At 40.6% G+C, this 24,917-nt stretch overlaps 1 protein-coding gene across 1 annotated transcript in view; it reads right to left on the bottom strand.

The window, feature by feature from the left end:
- Positions 1–6,076: 6,076 nt before the first annotated feature.
- The window catches only part of LOC143032125 (major facilitator superfamily domain-containing protein 6-like), a 24,921-nt gene continuing 6,080 nt past the window's right edge, over positions 6,077–24,917 (bottom strand). Inside the window, exons 3-6 of the mRNA XM_076196584.1 lie at positions 15,213–15,487; positions 8,114–8,288; positions 6,884–7,123; positions 6,077–6,576 (exon numbers count right to left, since the gene is read on the bottom strand). Coding sequence (XP_076052699.1) covers positions 6,413–6,576; positions 6,884–7,123; positions 8,114–8,288; positions 15,213–15,487 — 854 coding nt within the window. The 3' untranslated portion in view covers positions 6,077–6,412. The remainder of the gene's footprint in view (positions 6,577–6,883; positions 7,124–8,113; positions 8,289–15,212; positions 15,488–24,917) is intronic.

The following is a 24,917-nucleotide window of genomic DNA, read 5'->3' as shown; positions in this document are numbered from 1 at the left end:
GGGAAGGAAACAGGTGGTAACAACTACCAATTATATGTTTTAGATAGTAGAATCTGATAAGGACTATGGTGGCGTCGCAGGGGGTAAATGACAAGTTGGAAGAAGCTAGCATCTTATAAAAGAAAGATTAAGTGGGAACTGCTACCTTGACTTCACCCTCTTCCTCTCTGTCGCTTCCCCTCGCCTCATAGTGCAGCACCTATGTGAAATATTTCGACAAAATTATGGATTCGATTATAAAAGCATGTCATTTCGCACACAGTTAGGATGCACCTTGAGGAATATTTCTGGATATAAGGACATTACATATTTGTCCCATGGTAGCTATGGAAAACATTTCATAAAATGGCCTCAAATGACATATGTACTAGAAAAGAAATATGTGTATGTCTTAATTCCGCTTGTTCTGTTTTCAGGTTACGGTGGTGGATGAATTGAAGGCTGTACCTTAACTATGTTCTGACTGACTGACAAAAACGAAACATTCTATGGTGTTGGACCATTCAGCAGCCAGGTTCATCTGGTACACATCTTCCATGTATGGCAGATTGGGACCAGTGTGTGCTATATCAGAAAGACGCCTCCGAAAATCTACGCTGTCCAGTGATTCCGGGTACCAGATTCTTGCAGACAATCTCCTCGCCTTCAGCTAGATTGGATGTCTGCCAAAGACATGATTTGCCACTTCATATAAGTCTTCAAGAGGGCAATAATCCTGTGTATCTGCACAAACTAAACACCTCTGTCTTGTAAACTATCTTGTTTCACTTGTGTCATTCGACAGGTGGCTGGATCAGACGGGGAATATAGCGTGTAAGAGGCCGGTAGATAGAGGTAGACATTTAGGTAGATAGAGGGGTAGGTGGAGAGGAATGTAAATTTTATATTCATTTCATATTCGGCTGTTATGAAACAATGTCCGACTGCAAGTTGCTGAGTTGCATATTCTAGCTTACCGTCTTGTGTTTGTAAACATTGGTTGGAGTGGCGATCAAAGGTGCTGATGTGACTAAATGTAAACTCAGAGCTTAATCTAATTGCGACAAATCGCTTGCGTAAACAGTATTGCTTGAGACAGTATAACAGTCTTTCTGATTGGAGAAAAGGGTGGAGGAGGAAAAAAAATTATTGGTACATGGAGGTAAAGTCACGCCCTAAAAGGATGGCACTTATTTGTAATGTTCAAAGTTATTGGATGAATTGGATCGTGACGTCGGAGCAGACTTGGCTTGGTGGGTGTAAGAGGATCCCAGGTGGGAGTCCCTTGGTGTAGCTTGAATAACCAAGTGTAATTTATTAGGAAGAAAAGAGAAAAAAAATACGTTTAATTCACCTTCGAACTGATTAATGGAACTGGACTGAAGATTAAGTTAAGGAAGAGGCATGGGGCCTACAGATGAATAAGTGGACTTACTGAAAGTGTTAGTAGCAACGAAGCTAACAGTGGCGGCAGCGGTGGGATGAACTTCCTCCGAAGTAATTACAAGACTGGTGCAAGATAAGTCTACGGGTACACCAATCTACAGTGCTCGCAACCATAACCACCCAGTGGACAACCACAACCAACGACAAGACGAGGAACGAGGGGTCTACAACACTACGAGCCACGACTACGAGAGGAATAAGGCGATATTCAAGGCGATCATCTACAAGACGATCTTCAAGGCAGTGAGCGACGAGGCTGACGAACGACGAGGTTGACGAGGGACGTCGAGGTTGACGTACGTAAGGAAGACTACGTGGAGACAATCAAGTTAAATCAACTACTGAAGGTATGAGTAACATTAATTCAAATGTGGTGAAGCATGAAATTCATACTTCAAATATTAACATCCCCAAATTCACAGGGGAAGTAAACACCTTAGGAGTTAAAAAGTTCCTTAGCTTAATAGATACAACAATTGTGAACAAAAATATAACAGATGAATAAGTAGACTTACTGAAAGTGTTAGTAGCAACGAAGCTAACATAGCAACTGTAGAAACATCGCTCACTAGAAACGAAGCCTTGTCATGGGCTGTATGCCACGTCAGCGAGCAATTAGCACTAGTGGATCTAGGCAGTGTGACCATTATATCATTGCTGCTCCTCTCCTATGATCAGGCCAACTCCGTGGCCATAACAACAACAATAATAATAATAATAATAATAATAATAATAATAATAATAATAATAATAATAATAATAATAATAATAATAATAATAATAATAATAATAATAATAATAATAATAATAATAATAATAATAATAATAATAATAATAATAATAATAGTAATAATAATAATAATAATAATAATAACAATAACAATAACAATAACAATAATAATAATAATAATAATAATAATAATAATAATAATAATAATAATAATAATAATAATAATAATAATAATAATAATGATAATAATAAAATAATAATAATAATAATAATAATAATAATAATAATAATAATAATAATAATAATAATAATAATAATAATAATAATAATAATAATAATAATAATAATAATAATAATAATAATAATAATAGTACTACTATTATTATTAATAATAGTAGTACTAATAATAATAATAACAACAACAATAATAATAATAATAATAATAATAATAATAATAATAATAATAATAATAATAATAATAATAATAATAATAATAATAATAATAATAATAATAATAATAATAATAATAATAATAATAATAATAATAATAATAATAATAATAATAATAATAATAATAATAGTATTATTATCATTATATGTTATACCGATGCTGTTTGAGGTGTTATACTGGAACAGTTGAAACATTACACATGACTGCCGGACACAGCATGGGCCGGGAGGTGGGAAAAGTGGAGTGGACGGAATGCACGGCGGAGTATGCAGCTAAAAGACGCCCAAGACAACTCCGACATAACACGATGACAAAATATCACGGTGACATTTATTTTCATATATATATATTTCCATTTTTCAAAACTCGTATATTTATTCTTATTATAATTTTATTGATTATGTATCGATGCTAATTATTATGTTGTATTATAATGTGATATACCATGATATGATTTGGTTTGGTATATTATATTATATTGTGTATTGTGTCATAGATCGTGTTGTGTTGTATTATTATTATATTACTATTATTATTATATTATATATATTGTACCGATGCTGTTTGACATGTACTGGAACCAGCCACCAACCACTCCGCAAGGAGGGAACGTGGGCCTGACTCACTATATACACCGCCAACTTCGACCCAGAGTAACACTCCTCTGAAGAAGCTATTGTAAGCGAAACCGGTCAGGAATAAACTCGATAATCAGATAAAGACCCGTGTTTCCCCCTCCACCTTTCCCATAATTTGTCCCAATGTCTCTACATATATATATATATATATATATGTGTGTGTGTGTGTGTGTGTGTGTGTGTGTGTGTGTGTGTGTGTGTGTGTGTGTGTATTAAGTACGGTAATGTAATTGGGGTAGGTATGAGAAAGAATTCAGTGGGTCTGTCTGGTGACATTAGACATCTCGTATGGCGACACTGCGGGGGCGTCCTGTTGATGTCTTTCTTTACATTGAGTCAAGCTGTTTTGAGATTGGGAAATTGGTGAGGTCTGCAAAACTGGGGGTCTTGCCAAAGACGAGTACCATGTCGTATCTGTGTGGATCACGTGCATGGTTGGTGATGGTTAGAGACGGTTACAACAGCCCTAAGGGTTTAAGTCAAACACTGCATACTACAGTACAGATCGTTTACTGTTTGCAAAACATGCAAAAATATAAAGTACAGGTGTGAAAAATAGGAAGAAAAAATAGTTCGCAACATACCGAAATACAACTTTATTGATTGTCTGCGTCACTGGTGCTTGGCTATGAGTCGCCGGCGTCATCATCATCAGTTGGGTCAGCGCGCGTGGTGGGGGGATGATTTAGTCGTTTAAAAAATTGTCGATAAATTTGCGAGCTCCTTCCTCATATGTACTCACTGGTTCTCCAGTCACTCAAACATTATGCAGTTGGAATATTTTCAGGGTCTGGAATAAACACAGTAAAAAGGTTTAACGGTGCCTGTTTTTAATTTGATCTTCCATCCAAATGTGCAGTAATTTCTCCATTCCATGGATGGGCCCGGTAAATTGTTTCGTTATCACAGTTCGCATGGGTGCATATCCTTTGTCTTCCAAAATTGTTGACACAGTAGAGTGTGATAACTTCATATCACATGCAATCACAATAACTTTCCTTCTTCGTGTTGTATAATCACTATCAGTTTGTCTCCAGATCAATGGCATTTCTTTCCTTCTTGGTAGGCTGAGGAGTAGACAACGATATTTTCCTCTTGGTAGACATTTTGGGGTATTTTGAGGAAAATTTAAAAGACACGAATACGGAGAAATTCATATTGTACCGGTACTCGCTACTCACAGACTGAGTAGCGAGACCGCGGGATGCTGCCACTGAGGCGAGGAAACTGTCATATACTATACTTTTCTACCGTCTAGCAAGCGAAAGTGATGCCTAGCGACCAAACGGTCGTAAAGCCGATCAGTCGTAAGTCACATAGGTCGTAAGTCGACGACTACCTGTATATATATATATATATATATATATATATATATGTGTGTGTGTGTGTGTGTGTGTGTGTGTGTGTGTGTGTGTGTGTGTGTGTGTGTGTGTGTGTGTGTGTGTGTGTGTGTGTGTGTGTGTGTGTGTGTGTGTGTGTGTGTGTGTGTGTGTGTTGAAGTATGGAAGACAAATGAGTGGAAGGGTGGTGAGTTAAACACGGAGAACAGTTGGAGTTTTATTCACTGACGTTTCGTCCTTACCAGGACATTCTCAAAGTACATACAGTTTCAGAAAATTAACAGCTTATATAATCCATCCTTGCCGTGTTCCCCTCCCTCTATACTCTCATCCGTCCTCTACCCTTTTCATGTGACTCCGACCATGTCACTTCTCCCTCCGTTCTCAATTGTCCTTTTTACCTCCTTGATAATCAGAGTACCTACCGCTCCTGCTAATTTTATAAACCCTTCCCTATGGTTGATGCAGGGGTGGGAAGTAATGTAGGCTGCCTCCACTATTTTTCTTTTCTTTTTCTCTAGACCTTTGTGGAGCACCTCTATCTTGTTCCAATCTGGAAGATGACCACATTGGTCTAAATGAACTACTAGCGAGTTGGAGGTTCTGTGAGCTCTGACGTCATTTTTGTGCTCATATGTCCGTAGCTCCACTGATCTTCCCGTCTCTCCATAATATCCTAACGGACAACCACCACATGGTATATTGTAAATCGCGCCCTTCTCTATATCCTTTTCTGATTTATTTCTATTCTTGACAACTTCTCCTAATTTTTTACCCGTGGAGAAAGCAACGCTCACACCCGCTTTTGTGAGAATATGTCCCAACTCCTCCGCGTACTTCGAGTTGGGGACGGACAAAAACCCCGCCCTGCCTTCTCCGGACCAGTCGTCCTTCTTCCTTCTTATCATTACCGTTGCTTTCTTCCTCAATCTGTGCAGTAGTCCTTCCGGGTATCTGAGTTTAGTGAATACTTTGAAAATATATTTGATTTCATCCTCTAAAAATTCTTCGCTACAAATACGGTACGCCCTTACAATTTATTCTCTAATATCTACTGCCTACTCTACTCCTACAATGTCCAATACAAAAATTATGCAGACTCAGTATTTATGCATAGGTTATTCATATACAAGCATGGAACATATTAAGAATCATAGTGGACTTGACGTGTTTTGTGATGATATCTTTGAGGACTTTTTCATCTGTCCTGTATTCTGACATGTAATTTCTGTAGTATATAGTGATCATCATCATTATCATCATCATCATCATCATCATCATCATCATCATCATCATCATCATCATCATCATCATCATCATCATCATCATCATCATCATCATCATCATCATCATCATCATCATCATCATCATCATCATCATCATCATCATCATCATCATCCGCACGTGAAATATTTTTTGGTTAATTTCGATCCAGAGGGATGAGTGTAAATTAACACGAGGGTGTGTACTTAGACGTTTTATTCATACGTTATTCAAGTCATTCGTAATAGTTATGTTTCGTGAATATTAACATATACATCGAGGAAACCCTGTTTTTAAACTGCATAGGCACCTTTACTGTGGACTGGGATCCCCTATTGTGACAATGCAAAGGTACTTTTTACCTCGTGGAGTCTAGACTGCCCCACTGAGTAGGGCCTATACTTTCACTGAGGACCCCATGCTATAACACGGCATGACCACCATTGCTCTGCATTGAGGGAGTCCGCTGTGACACTGCGTATGGGCTTTAGTTATATGTTGACGGGCCCCCACTGCGATAATGCGTGCACCTTGGCCCCTTAGTCCTGCTAAAGGGGGTTTGGCTTCACGTACTCTCGGTCTTCTTGGGGCAGAAGCGATGGATGAGGTAGCTCATGATGATGAAGAATATATTGTAGGCCAGGCAGGCTAGCCCCAGGTACAGGAAGGTGTTGTGGCCGCCAAACCGGTCCCACATGAAGCCGCCAGTCACCCCCGAGATAGAGCTCGCTGTGGATACATTGGAGGCAGATGAGGGTTATGAGGACGGTGGAAAGGCGGTGGGGGAAAGTTGAAGCAAAGTGAAAATAAAAACAGACCATGGAAATTATCATGAAGCAATATCAAACAAGAGAATTAACCCTAGAAAACAGTAAGTAAAAATCTCTCTGAAGGACACTAGAAAATAAAATATTCGTATTTCTACGGTAAAAGTGCTGACAGCCAAGCTGCCGATGTTTTTTTTTTTTAAATAGAAAATAAGGAAATTTTTATAGTGTAGGTCTTAGATAAGAATAGCTGTAATAATCATTATCACCTATGAAGAGCGAGATCTTGAGCACTGTGAGCATGGTGGCCGTCGTGCCCTCCGGAGCGATGGCATTGGCATTGTACGAGATGACCGATCTGAAGAGACTGTAGTTGATCCCGTGGAGGACTTCGACGGGCAGGTAGTGCCACGGGTTGGTGATGACGTAGTACAACAGGTACCGGAGTGTGTGACATGCCAATACCAAGATCAAAGAGCCAGTCACTCCAAGCTTAAGGATAATGTCTCCTGTAGTAATGATAATGTCAATGATAAAAATGTTGTTCCTACTAATAATGACAATAATGACAGTAATAGTGATAGTATTAATCAACTATGGTGATGATTGTAGTAATAATGATAATGCCATAATCAATTATAAGGGTGGCGTTAGAGGCAATGAAAGATAATGGTAATGGAATTAATGATAATGCTAATTACAATATTTTGTCGGGTGACGTACATTTGTGCTTCTACCTATTGTTGGTGTCTAAACCAGTTACCCCGCTGGTTCCCCATCATCGAGGAAGTTAGGTTCGACATCCAGACATAATAAGAATATCACCTAATGAGCAAATAAGCTCCTTACAAGCTAAAGCCCATCCAACTCCTTTTATGGGTCAATAATGTGTTTACCTGCTTAGCACACCTGCAACGCCGACGGATGGAGGTTGTGTTGAGCAGCAGACAACCCCCCCACCCCCCCAAGGCTAAGAACACACCTCAAGGCTAAGAACACACCTCATCGGCCCAAGACCGGTTGCCCGTCTTAGTTCGGAGAGACAAATCGGCTGAGCTGCTTGACTTTAAACCCCGGCAGAAATTGAAAATCAGTTCCAATCTGGTGCTGGGACTGCAGATCAGTGGTTGACTCACAGGGCCGCGCCCCTAGTGGAGGCTGCTGGGAGGTGGGAGCTTTCTCTCTGGGAGGTCGAAATTTTGTCTCTGGAAAGTTGGTGGGTTTGTCCCCTGTCTGTGGGAGGTCTTACGGCTTTGTCTTCGGGAACTGTGGAGAATAGCTTTATCCCCGGGTGGTGGAGTCTTTGTCTTAGGGAGGAGGGAGACTTATTTTCCAAAGTTAAAATATTTGTATCTTGGAAGTGGGAAATGTGTCTACAGGAAGTGGAGGTATTGTCACCGGGATACGGGAGGACTTCTACGGACTCCTGGACATCAGTAAGACCTCGTTGGCACCACGGGGAAAGCTTCCCCAGGTGCCGCGACCTCGCTGCGTCTTACCCGAGAACGTGAAGACGGGGACCTCGCCGCCGAAGGCTCGCACGGCCACCACGAGGCCCTGGAGAGTCTTGAGCGCCGGGAAGTCGGGGTCCCACTCGTTGGCCACCTCCTCCACCAGGACCAGGTGGAAGGTGTACACGATGTACATGGAGATCCCGACGGCGATCGATGTCATCTGCGGGAAGGAGAATTTTTAGCCCTTTGGTTACCAAGGATTGCTACGAGATTTAATCAAATGGGCTCTAGGTATTCAGAGTACATGGAAAGTTACTTAACTGGAACAAAGGTTGTTCTAGTGAACCTGTTCTTTTCGCTGACTTAAAGGTGAAGTCAACTTTTCTAATAATGAATGAGCCTTTGAGGTACAATAATTTCAACGGCGTGTGTGTGTGTATGTGTGTGTGTGTGTGTGTGTGTGTGTGTGTGTGTGTGTGTGTGTGTGTGTGTATGTGTGTGTGTGTGTTCACCTAACTGTATTGCTTTCATTGTAAGTGAAGTGGTCATCATCAATTGGGGCCATACGCCAGGAAGCGCGTTGCTTCTCTCACACACCGGCGCCATTCCAAACAACTTTCTCGACAGGTTCGGTCAAGTTATCCCAGCCGTGAAATCTATGGGCGTTCCTAACGTCTGCTCCATCAAGGGTTGCCTCTCACGGAAACAACCCTGTGAGTAGGATCAACATCAGGGAAACATGCCACATGCCCACATAGCCGGAGTTGGCGTTCACGGGTTATACTGGTAACTGGCTTAGACTCACAATACAGTCTCTGTTTTTATGTGAAGTCATTTCAGCAATAACCCATGATTCTCCGAAGGCGCTTAGTACCAAAGACATCTAGACTCCTCTTCAAGTCAGTATTCAATGTCAGTGTCTCACAGCCGTACAACAAGACAGGGAGCACAAGCGACTTGGAGATTAGAATCCTCCTGTATAAATAGCGACAGAGCCTTATACTCTGGTTAAGCAAGTCCGTAACACCATGGACAATGCCAATCCTTCGAAGTACTTCCTGATATGACCCACCACTGTTATGCACTACACTACCAAGGTATGTAAAGCTTTCTAAGACCTCAATGTCCTCGCTACATACATGGACAGACTGAACTGTGTCATCCAGAAAGTCCCCAAACTCCTGGACCTTAGTCTTGGTCCAGTAGACCTCAAATCTAAACGGTCTCGATTTTTTTTTTTTTTTTTTTTTTTTTTTTTTTGTGTGTGTGTGTGCAGTGACTCGAGGACTGCAAACAAGGCCTCCAACGGCTCCGCAAAAAGGACACCATCATCAGCAAACACAAGGTTAATGACCTTGGTGTTGCCAATACATACTCCGCAACAACATTGATTGACAATTAAGCCCAATACCCAGTCTATGCAGGTGTTGAAAAGTCTTGGGGCAAGGACGCACCCTTGCCTCACTCCTGAATTAACAGGAAAGTAGCTAGACACGCCTTCTCCATACTTCACAGCACCGTATCCCAGAATATAAGCCAGACATCAAGTCAGTAATTCTTTGAAGGATCTTACGGATCCCCGGAAGATCCCAGAGCACTCCGCGATGCACCGAGTCAAACACCTTCTTGAGATCAACATAAGTTGCAAGAAACCCATGTTGAAATTCATGTCGATGCTCCACAAGAATACGAAGCGCTAGAATCCGATCAGCTTTTGACTTAACTGGATCAGGCTGTTCAGGCCTCTGAAACTTTAGTAGATGTGAACGAACCAGTGCCAGCAATAGATGGACCAGCACCTTACCTGACACATCGAGCAATGTAAAACTACAGTAGCTGTTGCACTCCTGCCGGTCCCCTTTCTCTTTCCAGACAGGGACGACCAGACCCCCTTTCCAGTTAGGGGGAATGGTACCGGACTGCCAGACAGTAAACAGCACCACATGCAACCCGCAGATCATAGCCTCACCTCCAGCTTTCAGCAACTCCGCACTAATATTGCAGATGCCAGTTGCCTTTCCACCCTTCAACTTACTTCCTCTTTGACTTCTGTCAGAGTGGACGGAGATTCGTCCAATGGTGGATCAGGAACTACCACCTGAACATCATTGAGGGGAACTGTCCGTTTGAAGGGTCACCCATGAGCAACTGTTCAAAGTACTCGGCAAAGGGGCTACACTCCTCCACACCTGACACTAGCTCGCCATCAGCTGTTCGGATTATCCTCTTCTAGATCACAAAATTGGAGCCGAGTTTTTTCAGGGCTCGGTAGGCAGGCCTGAGGTCATTTGCATTAAAATGCCCCTCAGAGGTCCCCCTGAAGTACCTCTCCTTATCCATTCTCATGAGAGCTTTAGTCCGCCGTTTCTGAGTCCTGTATTGATCCAGGTCCCCAGTCATTCTTGCAGAACAGCTTAACTGTATACTTTTCAATGTCTCTCGAGACAAAACCTCACTTCTCGACCGGCGCATTCCTCGGCAGCTTTCAGAGTTTCACGTTTAAAAATGCCCCACAGTTCTTCAGGGTTCTCAATAAAGCCAAGTGCTTCAAACCGATTAGAGATTGCTACCGCATACTCTTGGCACACGCATCTCCCTGAGTTTCTCCAGATGAAATCCAGGTGGGTTACATCTCGGAATTCTACTGGATTTGATACTCATTTTCAGTGTTGCGACCACAAGTCTATAATCAGTCCCAAAGAAGTCAACACTTTGATAAAGCCTTCAGTTCTATAGGATCTTCCAATGAGTGCTAACAAGCATGTGATCGATCTACTTGGCCACACCTCCGGCACTGCTGTATAATGTCCATCGGTGTAGCTCTCCTCTCTGGAACCAAAAACAGTCAATCCTCAGCCATCTAGACTTTGCAAATTTCAGAAGGAGAGAACTGTTGCTGTTTTTTTGGTCCAGAACCACAAGAGCCAATGCATACTTCACAGCCATCTCTGTCGGTGCCGGTAACCGCATTGAACTCGCCTAAAACAATTGCTGTGTTTCGTGGTGGGCACTGGTCAACTATAGATTTAAGCTTGCCATAGAACATCTCTTCAAGGTTGTATACCTCAGTAGGAGCATATAGTACAAATAGAGAAATAAAGCCTAAGGTGTGCTTCAGCTTCACCAGCATCATACCACTGATCTCACCGTTGGCTAGTCTTCTCAACTCTGAGAGAGCCACTCTATCCACTCTAAGCTTCCTGAGCTCCATCGATAAAAAAAGGGTAATCGGTCATCCTGAAATAGAGAAAGAATGTTCTAAGCGTTCCCACGGAGAACCCGCCGGAGGTTCACCCTGGTCCTGACTCGACGTGTTTGTGACTCATTCACAACACCCGGGCACCCCGCACAGAGAGTTTGGTGATCTTGATGGGGACAGGTTCCGAGTCCATCTATAACTCCCGTCTTCAGGGATGCCACGCACGCCAAATAAGTAGGTTAATGACCCAGAACGGGGTTGGGCTGCCAGTGACTCAGAGTTTGTCTGCCCTTTTGATGGTTTTCTTTTTCCTCCATCTGGGTGTCCAATGCACCCTCCTCACTGGTGTCACCAGTGGGGGTGCCGGTTTAGTCGGCGACAATCATCCGACCATACAGCAGTTAGTATTGGGTTACATCGTACCATTGGGACAGGTGCCTTGCCTACCACAATCCGTCCCGTTTCTTTTTCACCATCTATAATACTGAGCTTTAAATTCGTTTGTGGTCTTAGCTTCATATCATATTTTATGTTATTCTAGGAGCAAATGCATCTGTGCGAAAAGCAGTTTCTTTACATCCTTAAGACATGGGGTCTCTTTCAATTTGTTCCCCTGACCTCGTGACACCCGTCCGTTCCTGACCAAAATTTCTTGCTTGTTTTGTCAATTTGTTCTTCCCCACAGTTTCTCATTGATGAACCTGTAAAATAGGTTAGATTCAGTTATGTATTTATTAACAGAAATATTTTTTAGATTCTCCTCTTTCTACGGATTAATGGGTAATCATTTCTAGCTCTTTTTTTTTTATCCTTCCATAATTCTCTCTCTCTCTCTCTCTCTCTCTCTCTCTCTCTCTCTCTCTCTCTCTCTCTCTCTCTCTCTCTCTCTCTCTCTCTCTCTCTCTTTGCCACATCTCTGGATGTTTTAGGTGACTTACATTTTCTTTTAAGCCAACTTTCTCTCATATTCATTTTTCTATTAATCCTTAGCATATGCTCGTTTACACCCAAGTTAGTATTACTTATCGCTCTCAAAATACTTAAAAATCCTCAAACTTAAGATTTTTTTCCCCATAATTGCATTTGCTTTGTCTGTACAATTCAAAACCATTATTATATTTTTTCTATGGAGTATATGAACCTCAAAGAATCAGTGATATATGATTCTTTGGTAAGCAGAAACTCCAAAGACTCTAGAGTGTCTCGTCTTATTAGTGTCACTTGTACCCAATGTGTCATTGTGATATCCACTGCAATATTCAACAAAGTCTTGCCTCTGGAGTTTTCATTACCACTTGCTTCCCATCCCTCATAATTCATCTCTTAACAATTTTGTCTGCCACTAGGATTATGTTATCATTTTGTCCGATAATTTTTCCTTAGGAGGAAACGACTCTGACAACATTTCTTGATACCCAGCTTAGTTCCAAGCATTCCAATTCCAGTTTGATCTTATCTATCACGTTTCCAGAGTGTATATAAACAATTTCCCGTGTAAATAAATAGTGTTTGGAAGCTTGGCCTTTTCTGAGCGCAAATTATCAGATTTGTTTACAACCAAATAATCACTTTCGGTTTCCTTACTCTGCCTTCTCCGCCGTCCTGTTCTCTTCTCTGTTATGAAGCCATTTCCTTATCTTCTAATTTAAAACTCTAGATTTATCTCAAAAATAGAAAGATGAAAAATAGTGAATCAGTGAATAAACAAAAAAGTAGCTGAATAAATAAATCAATATATAGATAAAAGAATAAATACATAAATATATAAATGAATACATAACTGAATAAATAGATAAATAGATAGATAAATAGATGAATAAATAGATAAATTAATAAATGAATATATAGATTAATCAATTAATTATTTGATTAATAGATAAGTATGTAAAGAAATCAATCCATTCAGCCTCATTTTCGTTCCTTTCCTTGGCCTCAAATTTCTTGTTTTCCTCAGTTGGATCTGTCCTGACCCAAATGTTCCTAATCTGTCTACTACATATGTGTGTGTGTGTGTGTGTGTGTGTGTGTGTGTGTGTGTGTGTGTGTGTGTGTGTGTGTGTGTGTGTGTGTGTGTGTGTGTGTGTGTGCGCGCATACGCGCACATCTGTACATATGTACAGTTTCGGATAAAGAACCTCATGGACTCTAATTTTATCAGTGGAAATACATATTTCTTTGTTGAGAATTTGGTAAATTGATATATACAACAGCTGTCTTAGATTACAAGAGATTGATTAAAACTCGAATGTATTGATATATCAGTAAAATAAAAGATTTTCAAAATTAGAAATGCAGTCACCACGTATATATGCATGATCTAGTCAACCACAGTATTTCTGAAGGTCATGTGATCTTCCGTCTCCAAGGATATTTACTAAGAAGGGGACAGACGTCATACATCTAGACTCTGGTCTAAAAAAGAACAAGTCAGCTCATTTTGAAAAGAAAACTAAACGATATGACGTCATGAAGAGGTGTGACAGTCGGCTGAATCAACTTGTCTCTCAACACTACCTCGAAGCCACTTTCCTTCTCGAAGTGAACCGACCTCCAACAGAGACGCTATGTGTACCTACATGTGCAGTACTCGGAGAGTGAGTGCGTCCGTATGTACGCGTGCATGCATGCACCTACTTAGGCAACCGCGCGCGTATGCACGAACGCACATACTTTGTGGAAGTATGTTGTAGGAACGCACGAACACATGCATTGAGCGTATGTGTGCTGGAAAAGTATAAAAGGACGCTCCGTGCTCGTCTACTGGATCAACATACAGGATGAAAGTAGTTATGGACATTCTCTACAGGATCGCATGCAGGACCACACGCCCGCGAGTACGCAGTGGTCACTTTCGAGACCTCGCGGTAACGCAAACCCGAAATCAAGTCCCGCTCACTGGTTGAAAGCCTCACTAACACTGCAAGCCAGTACTCTCCCATTGAGCAATGGGATGTGGTGTGTGATTCACCATGGCCTTGAATCACGCGATGGACTTGTGATCTGCAGCTATTACCCTGCCTATGAAAGCTAAGAGTTTATATACCGTACTGCCCGATCTACGGGTGATGCAGTAACAGATATCAATATCAGTCTAAGCTTCTCAAACCCGAACGCGACTCGATCTCGGGTCAATAAACGTGGGACCCCGATACGTTAACCAATGCACCATCACGCCGTGTGCAGGTGCATGTGTGTGTGTGCCGGGGGTGGGGGGGTATGAGCTTTTATCCGGAAGGGTAGCAACTGTGGACCTCGATCACGCTCATTCTTTACGCCCCAGAACTGAAAATATTTCAGCACTGCTGCGCAGCGAGACGACATTCCAACTCTGGTGGACAAGATTTTTTTTGTGTGTGTGTGTGTGTGTGTGTGTGTGTGTGTGTGTGTGTGTGTGTGTGTGTGTGTGTGTGTGTGTGTGTGTGTGTGTGTGTGTGTGTGTGTGTGTGTGTGTGTGTGTGTGTGTGTGTGCGTGTGTGTGTGTGTGTGTGTGTGTGTGTGTGTGTGTGTGTGTGTGTGTGTGTGTGTGTGTGTGTGTGTGTGTGTGTGTGTGTGTGTGTGTGTGTGTGTGTGTGTGTGTGTGTGTGTGTGTGTGTGCGTGCGTGTTTGTGTGTAAGGTCACAGCACTACCCATAGATGGGACCATATACTCGTATGAGCTCTGAGATCTCATCCAGGAGGAAAATAGCTGTCGATCACGAGTCCAGTACGTGATCCAATACATTGGTAAATTACACACACACGCACGCACACACACACACACGCACGCACACACACACACACACACACACACACACACACACACACACACACACACACACACACACACACACGCACAAACGTACGCACTAGAGTGCCGTGTAAAGACAACTCGAGAAAAATGTCTCAAACTTTGGAATCCACAACAGGAACCAAATACAAGTCCATGTAGGCCGGCAGGCAACTCACGAAGAATAGAACGTTGGTCGGGGTTGTGATGACCCGCAGGTACTTAAGTAAGTTGGGCCTTGGCGCCTTCTTCTCCTGCGGGGGCACCTGCAGGCGCGCCACGATCAAGAGGTCGACGACGGAGAAGACGGCCACAAGGATGAAGCTGGGCATGTAGTCTCTCTCCGGAAGGTTGACCGAGTACAGGTCAATGAGTCCTCCGGTCACCAGCGCGCTCAACCCCCACGAGACGGCCCCGAAGAGGCGCTGCTGCCCGTACAGGTGACTGTCCTTTCCTGCAATAATACATGCATTACCACGTGGAAAGGGTGACAGTAAGCTCATTGAATTGGGTTAACGGCAACCGGAAAAATAATGCCAACGGGCACGGACTGGGCTCATCGAGGGAGTGCCACAGAGATTGCAGCAATCGGGATAAAAAGAAAAATGTCACCTGACAAGGATGAGTATACTCGTGATATGATATAAACCCTTTGCTGTCAACAAAGTGCCGCGATAATGAGAAAAAAGTTCCATAGGCAGCTAAACTGAAAGGGAAAGGGACACGGAAATGGATAATCATGTTACTTGCAGCAGCAGCTTTCTCTTGAGCGAAGGTCGAGATAGTAGGCCGACAAGGGCCGAGGCCTAGACGGAGGCCACCGTAAGGCGTCCGCGCCAACCGACCTCGCCTCAATGAAAACACTATGGTGCTCCAGAAGACTAGAAACACGAAAGCAAACGGGCTGAACCAAACCAGTTCCTTTCCTTGGCACTGGGTATGCCGAGGCTATAAAAGTTCCATGAATTACCGTTTTTGAAATGCAAGTAATCATACACAAGTCGCTTAAGGGTATTTTGACATACGAAAAAACGAAGGACAGTGATCCAGGTGGTACGATGGACTACATAAGAATGATAGAGAGACAGAAAGTTATGGTTGTCCTTTTATCATAAGAAGTAGTTTTCTATTTTTAAACTGTGATGATTATTTTTTGCTGTCGATATATTCATCTATTCTGTTAATTTCATGCCGTATTGCCCCAAGCAAGTCTAACACATCTAACCTAGCCTAACTGTCGAACATGTTCCTTATGTATAGCGCTACCGAGCGAGATAGAGCGTCGCTACCTGCGGCGTAGTTTGAGGTGACAACATTTCGAACCATGCCGCGACAATAAGCCGAACCATATATATATATATATATATATATATGTATATATATTATATATATATATATATATATATATATATGTATGTATGTATATATATATGTATATGTATATATATACACATCTCTATATATATATGTATACATACATGTATATATATATATATGCATATATATACATACATATATGTATATATATATATATATATACATATATATATATGTATATATATATATGTATATATATACATATATATATATATATATGTGTGTGTGTGTGTGTGTGTATTTACTTAGTTGTATTTACCTAGTTGTATTTTACGGGAAGGGGAGCTATGCTCGTGGGATCCCGTCTTCATATCTCATTTTATCTAAACTATGTATTGTTTTTGCACACACCACTTTCTCATCTAACTTGTTCCAACTGTCTATTACTCTGTGAGGAAAGCTGTTCTTTTTCAAATCTCTTCTATAGCTGTCTTTTTTTTATTTTCTTTCCATGTCCTCTTGTATTTCTGTCATCCCATTTTATCAGATTCTCTCTATCAGTAATTTCTATGCCTTTCATGATTCTGTAAATAGCTATCAAATCTCCTCTCTCTCTTCTTTGCTCTAGTGTCTGTAGTTCAAGTTTTGCTAGTCTCTCTTCATATGCTAGTTTTGAGAGTGTTGGTGCCAATTTTGTAATTGCTCTTTGTATTCTTTCAAGTTTTTTTTATACATTTTTTTGTACTTGGTGACCATATCGTTGCTGCATATTCCAATCTTGGTCTTATCAGGGTGATTAGGATTTTCTTCACCATTTCTTCATCCAGGTATGTAAATGCAACTTTGATTGTTCTTATTAAATTATAAGTTTCTCCAAAAATCTTATTAATATGTTTCTCAGGTGACATATTATTCATAACAATGACTCCCAGGTCCTTCTCATTTTCTACTTTTTTTATTCCTTCTTCTCCCAATTTATATGCTCCTGTTATTCTGTTTTTGCTTTTTCCAAATTCCATTGTACTACACTTTTTTGTATTGAACTCCATCTCCCACTTCCTACTCCATTCCTGTACTTTATTTAGATCTCTCTGTAGTGATTCACAATCTTCTTCAGTTTTCACTCTTTTCAGTAGTTTTGCATCATCTGCAAAGAAGCTCATATAGCTTTCAATTCCTTCATCCATATCATTAATATATATAGCAAACATTATTGGGGCCAGAACTGTTCCCTGCGGAACACCGCTTATTACTTCATCCCATTTTGAGTGCTGGTTTCTTATCACTACTCTCATTTTTCTTTCTTGCAAAAAGTCTTCCATCCAATTTAGTAGTTTTCCCTGTATTCCTCCTTCAGTTTCTAATTTCTTAAGCAACTTCTTATGTGGTACTTTGTCAAAAGCTTTCTTTAGGTCTAGAAATGCACAGTCCGCCCATCCATCTCTTTCTTGTATTATATCTATTAGCCTTGAATAGAAACATATTAAATTGGTGACGCATGATCGTCCTTGTCTGAATCCAAATTGCCTTGGATTTAACACTTTGTTTTTTTCTAAATATTTTACCCATCTACTTTTGATAATTCTTTCACAAATTTTTGCTATTGTACTTGTTAGAGAGACTGGTCTATAGTTGGTAGGTTCTTCTTTATTTCCCTCTTTTTTATATAGGTACTATATTTGCTTTTTTCCAATCTTCTGGAACTTTTCCTTCTTTCAAGGAACTGTTTAGTATGCTATGTATTTTGTCTGCCAGTTCATTCCTGCATTCTTTCAGTATCCAGTTTGCTATTTCATCTGGTCCATGCGATTTTCTGACATCAAGATTACTCAAGTGTGTTAATATTTCATTCTTTGTTACTTCTATTTCTTCCATAGGGGGGACTTTCTCTTTCCATTCAATCTCTTCAGGTTGTATGTTCTCCCTTGTAAACACTGATTTAAAATGTTTGTTCATAATTTCTGCCATTTCCATTTCCTCAGTGTATTCAACTCACTCTTGTCTTAATTTCTCCAAGTCTTGTTTGTTTTTCAGCTTATTGTTTACAAACCTGTAGAATAGTTTTGGTTGATCTTTACACTTTTCTATGATATCTTTTTCATATTTTCTCTTTTCCTCTCTGTACGTTTGTACATATTCATTTCTATAACAGGTATATATTTTCCATTTTTCAGGTCTTCTGTCTTTTTTCCATCTGGTCCAGGCTTTGTCTCTTTTGTCTTTTAACTCCCTACAACTTTTGTTGTACCAGCATTTTACATATTCTTTTTCTTGTTTTTGTCTTGGGACATACTTTTCCACTCCTTTTTTGTAAATTTTTGTCAGAATATTCCATTTCTCTTCTACTGTTGTTTCTTCTTTGTATATTTCTTCCCAGTTTTCCTTTTGAAAGAATTCTCTTATTTTATCAAAGTTTGTTTTTTCATACATCATTCTTCCTTTTCTATATTGTTAATTTCTTTTCATATATTTTTCTTCATTAAGTTCCAGTTCAATCAATATGTGGTCACTTTTACTTATTGGTGTTTTATATTCAATTTTGTCCACTATTCTAGGTTCAGATGTAATTATTAGGTCTAGTCTCGATGGCTCTTCTTCATTTCTATACCTAGTGTTCTCCTGTATCCATTGTGTCATTGTATGGTCAGTAACCATCTCAAGTAGAGCGTTTCCCCATGAGCCGTCTCCACCCTTTACTGTCATTTCTTCCCAGCAGATTTCTTTGCAATTAAAGTCGCCCATCATAACTATTCTTCCTCCCTCTTCCATTATCTTGTTTAATGCTATCTTTGTGTCCTCTAACATACTTTTATGTTCACTCTCTTCCCATGAGGCTGTTTTCGGGGGCACATAATTGATCACAAATTTTCTGCTCTTCTTATCTCTGTCTTCTACTTCCATCATTATCATCTCTACTGTATTCTTTCCATATGTGACACACTTCACGTTTATATCCTTCTTAGTCAGGAACATAACTCCACCCCCTTCCTTTTTCACTCTGTTTCTAATCCAATAATTATATGCATCATGTCCTACACTGTTGGGTGGTAGTGGACCTTTTAATTTTGTTTCTACAATTCCCATTATGTCTGGTTCTTTTTCTTTCAAATAATCATTCAGCTCATTCAATCCTGCTATTAATCCATCTATATTTGTGTAAGACACTCTTAGTTTTCTGCCACTTCCATTGTGTTCTCTGTTTCCCTTTTGTTTTTCTCTTGTATGTCGACTTTCTTTAGTTTCATATTCACTACTCTCCAATAGAATCTCTCTTTTTCTGACTCCTTTCTTATCTCGTTTTTTTCCTTAGCTTCAAGTCTTTTCTGTTTTTCTTCCTCTCTTTCCTCTTTATTCATTTCTCTTTTTATCCATACCTTTTTATATTGTTCACTTGTTGCTAGTTTCCCTGTTTTGGATAAGATATTCTCAACCGTAGTTTGTGACCTGAATTTAATCTTAATTGGTCTGGTCTTGTCTGTACTATATTTCCCAAGCCTGAATTTCTCTTCGATTTGTTTAATTATTTCTGGTTCATCTTCCTGAACTAATTCTAGTAAATATCTTACTTTTTCATTTTCCTCTTTGATTCTTGTGGTTCTATCTGGGTTATGTTTCTCTTCCATTCCTAATATAATTATACATTTCTTTCTGTCTGCTAAGTCTCTTACTATATTCTCCTTCTGTCTCATCACTTTAATAACTGAGTCTTCAGTTTGTTCATTCATTTGCTGTCTGATTATGTCAGTGAATGCAACCTTGCTATTTTCTTGGATTTTTTTCCAACCCTCCTTGTTCTCCTTATTATTCTCCTTTAAGACTCTATTCTCTTCTTTTACTTCTTTTAACTGTTTTTTTAATTCTTCAATTTCCTTAGTTAAGTTTTTGTTCGCCTTCTCTAGTTCTTCCAATTTTTCAACTCTCTGCACAATGTTGTTAACGTGACCGAACTTAAATTCCCAGTGCTCGATCATCTTATCGAGTTTCTCTTCTAGTCTTGTTAATCGGGGGGGGGGGGGGGGGGGGGGGGGGGGGGGTGGGGGGGGGGGGGGGGGGGGGGGGGGGTCGTGCCCCCCCCCCACACCCTCTTTAAATCCCTGGAAATATGCTCATCATCTTCTACTGTATTGCTCTTATCTATACTTCTAATCTTTACATTTTTGTTAGACATTTCATCATCGCTAAATTGGTCCGGCCCTCGTTTGTTTAGATTTCGTCTGCCTGCCTGGGCCAAGTCCTCACCTTCCTCATTTCCTTCCATTTCCCTCAGTAATCCCTCCCCTTCTCCTTTTTCCTTACTTTCCCTACACCACGAGCAATTTCCCCCCACCCTGCAAATACAATAGGTACTTCCTTTGCTTTGGGATCCACGAAATTTCACTTTTTCTTCAGAACGTCGTCTATGCCGTCCGTTCGTTGAAGTGTGTGTGTGTGTGTGTGTGTGTGTGTGTGTGTGTGTGTGTGTGTGTGTGTGTGTGTGTGTGTGTGTGTGTGTGTGTGTGTGTGTGTGTGTGTGTGTGTGTTCAACAAGAACCCACTGTGTTGGATAAGAAGAAATGAAATAAATGATATCCATATATTTCGATCACGGACTGTGATCCTCTTCAGTGGAATACAGAGTAGTGGAGCAAAAGGCATGTCTTATGTACAGTAAAAGAAGGAACATGGATAGGACTCAGGTAGCGTCTAATGCTTTGCGGGGCAGGTCACCCGCCTTCACCAAAGATGGTAATAATTTGTTGACTGCCCAGGTAGTAATGCAGTCAGGTGACCATTGTCCATATGATATATTGAAATTAGGAAATTTATTTATCAAGGATGATTCTATTATTTTCCTTTTAAAACTGCACTTTGAATTGAAGATAATTTTTGCTTCGTTCCAATCTATACGATGGCCTTCCTTGTCTACGTGTTGGAAGACAGCGGAATTTTGTTGTGCATATTTGACTGAATTTTTGTGTGCACAACAAAATTCCGCTGTCTTCCAACACGTAGACAAGGAAGGCCATCGTATAGATTGGAACGAAGCAAAAATTATCTTCAATTCAAAGTGCAGTTTTAAAAGGAAAATAATAGAATCATCCTTGATAAATAAATTTCCTAATTTCAATATATCATATGGACAATGGTCACCTGACTGCATTACTACCTGGGCAGTCAACAAATTATTACCATCTTTGGTGAAGGCGGGTGACCTGCCCCGCAAAGCATTAGACGCTACCTGAGTCCTATCCATGTTCCTTCTTTTACTGTACATAAGACATGCCTTTTGCTCCACTACTCTGTATTCCACTGAAGAGGATCACAGTCCGTGATCGAAATATATGGATATCATTTATTTCATTTCTTCTTATCCAACACAGTGGGTTCTTGTTGAATTTTACGAATGTGTTACGACATTACTTTGTAGTTATATGTATATGTATATATATATATATATATACTCGTATACATATATGTTATATATATATATATATATATATATATATATATATATATATTATATATATATATATATGATTCGGAAATATTTCCACGCCTTTAAAAGCAGACAAGAAATAATGGCCTCATGCTCTCGGGATGTACAATAGATACAACCTATATTTAAGAAGAAATAAATTTGCCAGCCAGAGTCCCAATATGTAGAATAAACATCTGCAGACGAATGTCGTACAATTCAAAGCTTTAAGATTTATTTGGATAAATGTCTATAAAAGATAGATCTCGTTATGAACCGGAAGACAATTTGTTAGCAGGCTTTTCCATTGCAATCTATTTTTAACTTGGATGATTGGGACATCGTGTCAGACAACGACTATAACAGGAATGTGAATCGAGGGATAGAAAATGATCTACCTAGGGAGTGCCACAGGAGTGAATGAAATAGCCTTGGTGGAAGCCAAAACAAAGGAATAAATACCTACTGAGGCTGAAGAAATCACTGCAGATTAGGCATATGCATGGAATAGTTAGTCTAAAAATGTCTGAGCTAAAAGGTCAGGTAATGTGTCGCAAAAAAAATTGCGCCATTGCAAAACAACAGACCGGTTCAATTTAGGTCAGTTCATAGTTGTGGAGGACTTGTTGACAGCCGACGGCTGAGAGAAATTTCATTTCTTCCTACGGCCATTCCAACAACGCACTTCCAGTTCTTCTATCGGTCCATAACAACTCTGTCTGTCTGTCTGTCTGTCTGTCTGTCTGTCTGTCTGTCTGTCTGTCTGTCTGTCTGTCTGTCTGTCTGTCTGTCTGTCTGTCTGTCTGTCTGTCTGTCTGTCTGTCTGTCTGTCCGTCCGTCCGTCCGTCCGTCCGTCCGTCCGTCCGTCCGTCCGTCCGTCCGTCCGTCCGTCTGTCCGTCTGTCTGTCTGTCTGTCTGTCTGTCTGTCTGTCTGTCTGTCTGTCCGTCTGTCTGTCTGTCTGTCTGTCTGTCTGTCCCGAATAGAAGCTAGCTTGTGCCTCACCTCCTCCTCACATGGTGCCCCTTAGGACTGATCTCACTCATGAAATCCCTCTCAAGCGTGAGGTAGCGACTGAAAGACTAATAGTCCATATCAGCTGCTTCTCAGATCCCCGACTCCAAAATATAAAAAAGAATTCGGAAATGTTCCAACAATCCACTTTCGTCCCTCGCCTTCTGAGTCAACAACCAATCCACCTGCTCAACCCCTCAAGTGGAAGACCACCCTTGAATCCCACTCACCACCTGACACATCTCTAGAAAATCGACTATTCATCGAAGCAGAATTCCACTCTTGCCTCTCCAACCACAGAACAAGCCCTGACGTGGCGGCGTCTACGTCGTGAGGACGACCCCCCCCCCCCCGAACTCCCAACATGGAAGAAACTGAAGTCCTTGCCACCGCTGCGGGTGGCACAGATCCCTGGGAGCACCTTAGGTTACCCGGGACAATTACCACAACCCTTACCCAGAAATACACTTTCATCTTTTGTCAACAACGAGAGGTAATTCCCTGGCGACCATCCCTATTCTCTTATTAGCCGGAGATGTAGAAAACAAGCCAGGGCCTATCACAAATTACATTTGTACAATATGCTCTAAACCTATCCCCTCGAACCGCCAGATAAAGGGCTCAATTTAATGCAATTTATACAAAAACTGGGCCCACCTCACTTGCACAAAACTTCCTGACATAAAACACTACACAAACACCTGGAACCTGTTCCTTATGCTCACCCATAACCTCACCCTCATCAGACAAGAAATACATCCCCAGAGGCAACAGAAACTCGCACAACCCAAATTTCAGACCAGAAATTAAAGGTCTCATAAGACACACTCGAACATCCCCACACCTGTCCCTCAGAACATAGCAGACCAAATGCAAGCCCTTAACACTGAGATCAACAGTAAGATATATAAACAAAAACACTAAATTAGCAAACCTTTGTCAACACACTTAATCACGAAACAAACACTAAAAAATTGTACAAGGCACTCAACACTATTACACTATCCAACAGTAACACAATACGCTCTCAGACAGCAATCATCACAACAACAGTTTCCCTACCCTCAAATAGGCAATAAGCAAACACTCTCAGACCCAGACTATGCATTCTTCATAGATAGCCAGACGAAATATATAATCCATAACCTCAAGCACTCATTCCCTTGTGGTCCGGACAAAATAAGTAAGATTATCTAAAACTATTCGAATTATATGGCATACATGCACTCACCATCATCGGAAACTACCGCTAATTACACAACACTATACTCAACATCTGAAAGCATGGGAAAGTCGCCACAATCCCCAAACTCAACAAAATCCCAACAATTCCAACATCACATCAAGTCATAGCACATCCCACACCATGTATCCCTCTTCCCAAATCACAACACGGTTTTATATCATTACACTTCACAAGTACTCTTCTGATAGATTTTACACAGAATTTTCAACAGTATAAAATCAGGGAATCCCCCACACAAAACACTTCTTATAATACGAGACATTAGTCAAGCCTTTGATACCATCCCCCGATACAATCTAACAATCGAAATATACAATACAGACCTCCACAATGATACTAAATAATGGCTGACCAATTATTTGGCAGATAGAAAAGCCTATGTGTCATATAATGGCCAATCATCGCACAGCAGAAACTTTAAGAACGAAGTACCACAGGTCTTTGTCACATACCTCAGATTCTTTAATCTATACATTCACGATATACCCACACCCCAGAAATAAAAATCTCTTCTTATGCAGACGACATAATAATTACATGCACACACCGTAACGCAGAGTCGTAGAAATACTACAGCCATACCTCGACACACTCAACACCTGGTTCACTACAGACTTAAATTATCCCCAACCAAATCCACAGCCATACTTTTCACCAACTGGACAGTAGAACACAAATACATACTACGCCTCTTTATCAACAACACCCTCATACCACACTATATCTACCTATAAACACACACCCAATATTCTTAGTGTAACATGCGGTACATCCATGTCATTCAAACAACACATCACAAGCATAAAAATAAAATGGCACCTAAATTTAACTCGCTTAAATCACTTGCAGGTACA

This window comes from Oratosquilla oratoria, chromosome 13 (assembly GCF_046742065.1).
Source record: "Oratosquilla oratoria isolate Oo_2021 chromosome 13, ASM4674206v1, whole genome shotgun sequence".
Classification (NCBI taxonomy): Eukaryota; Metazoa; Arthropoda; class Malacostraca; order Stomatopoda; family Squillidae; genus Oratosquilla; species Oratosquilla oratoria.
Note: the sequence above shows the minus strand (reverse complement) of the source record. Positions and strands in the feature narration are given on the sequence as shown.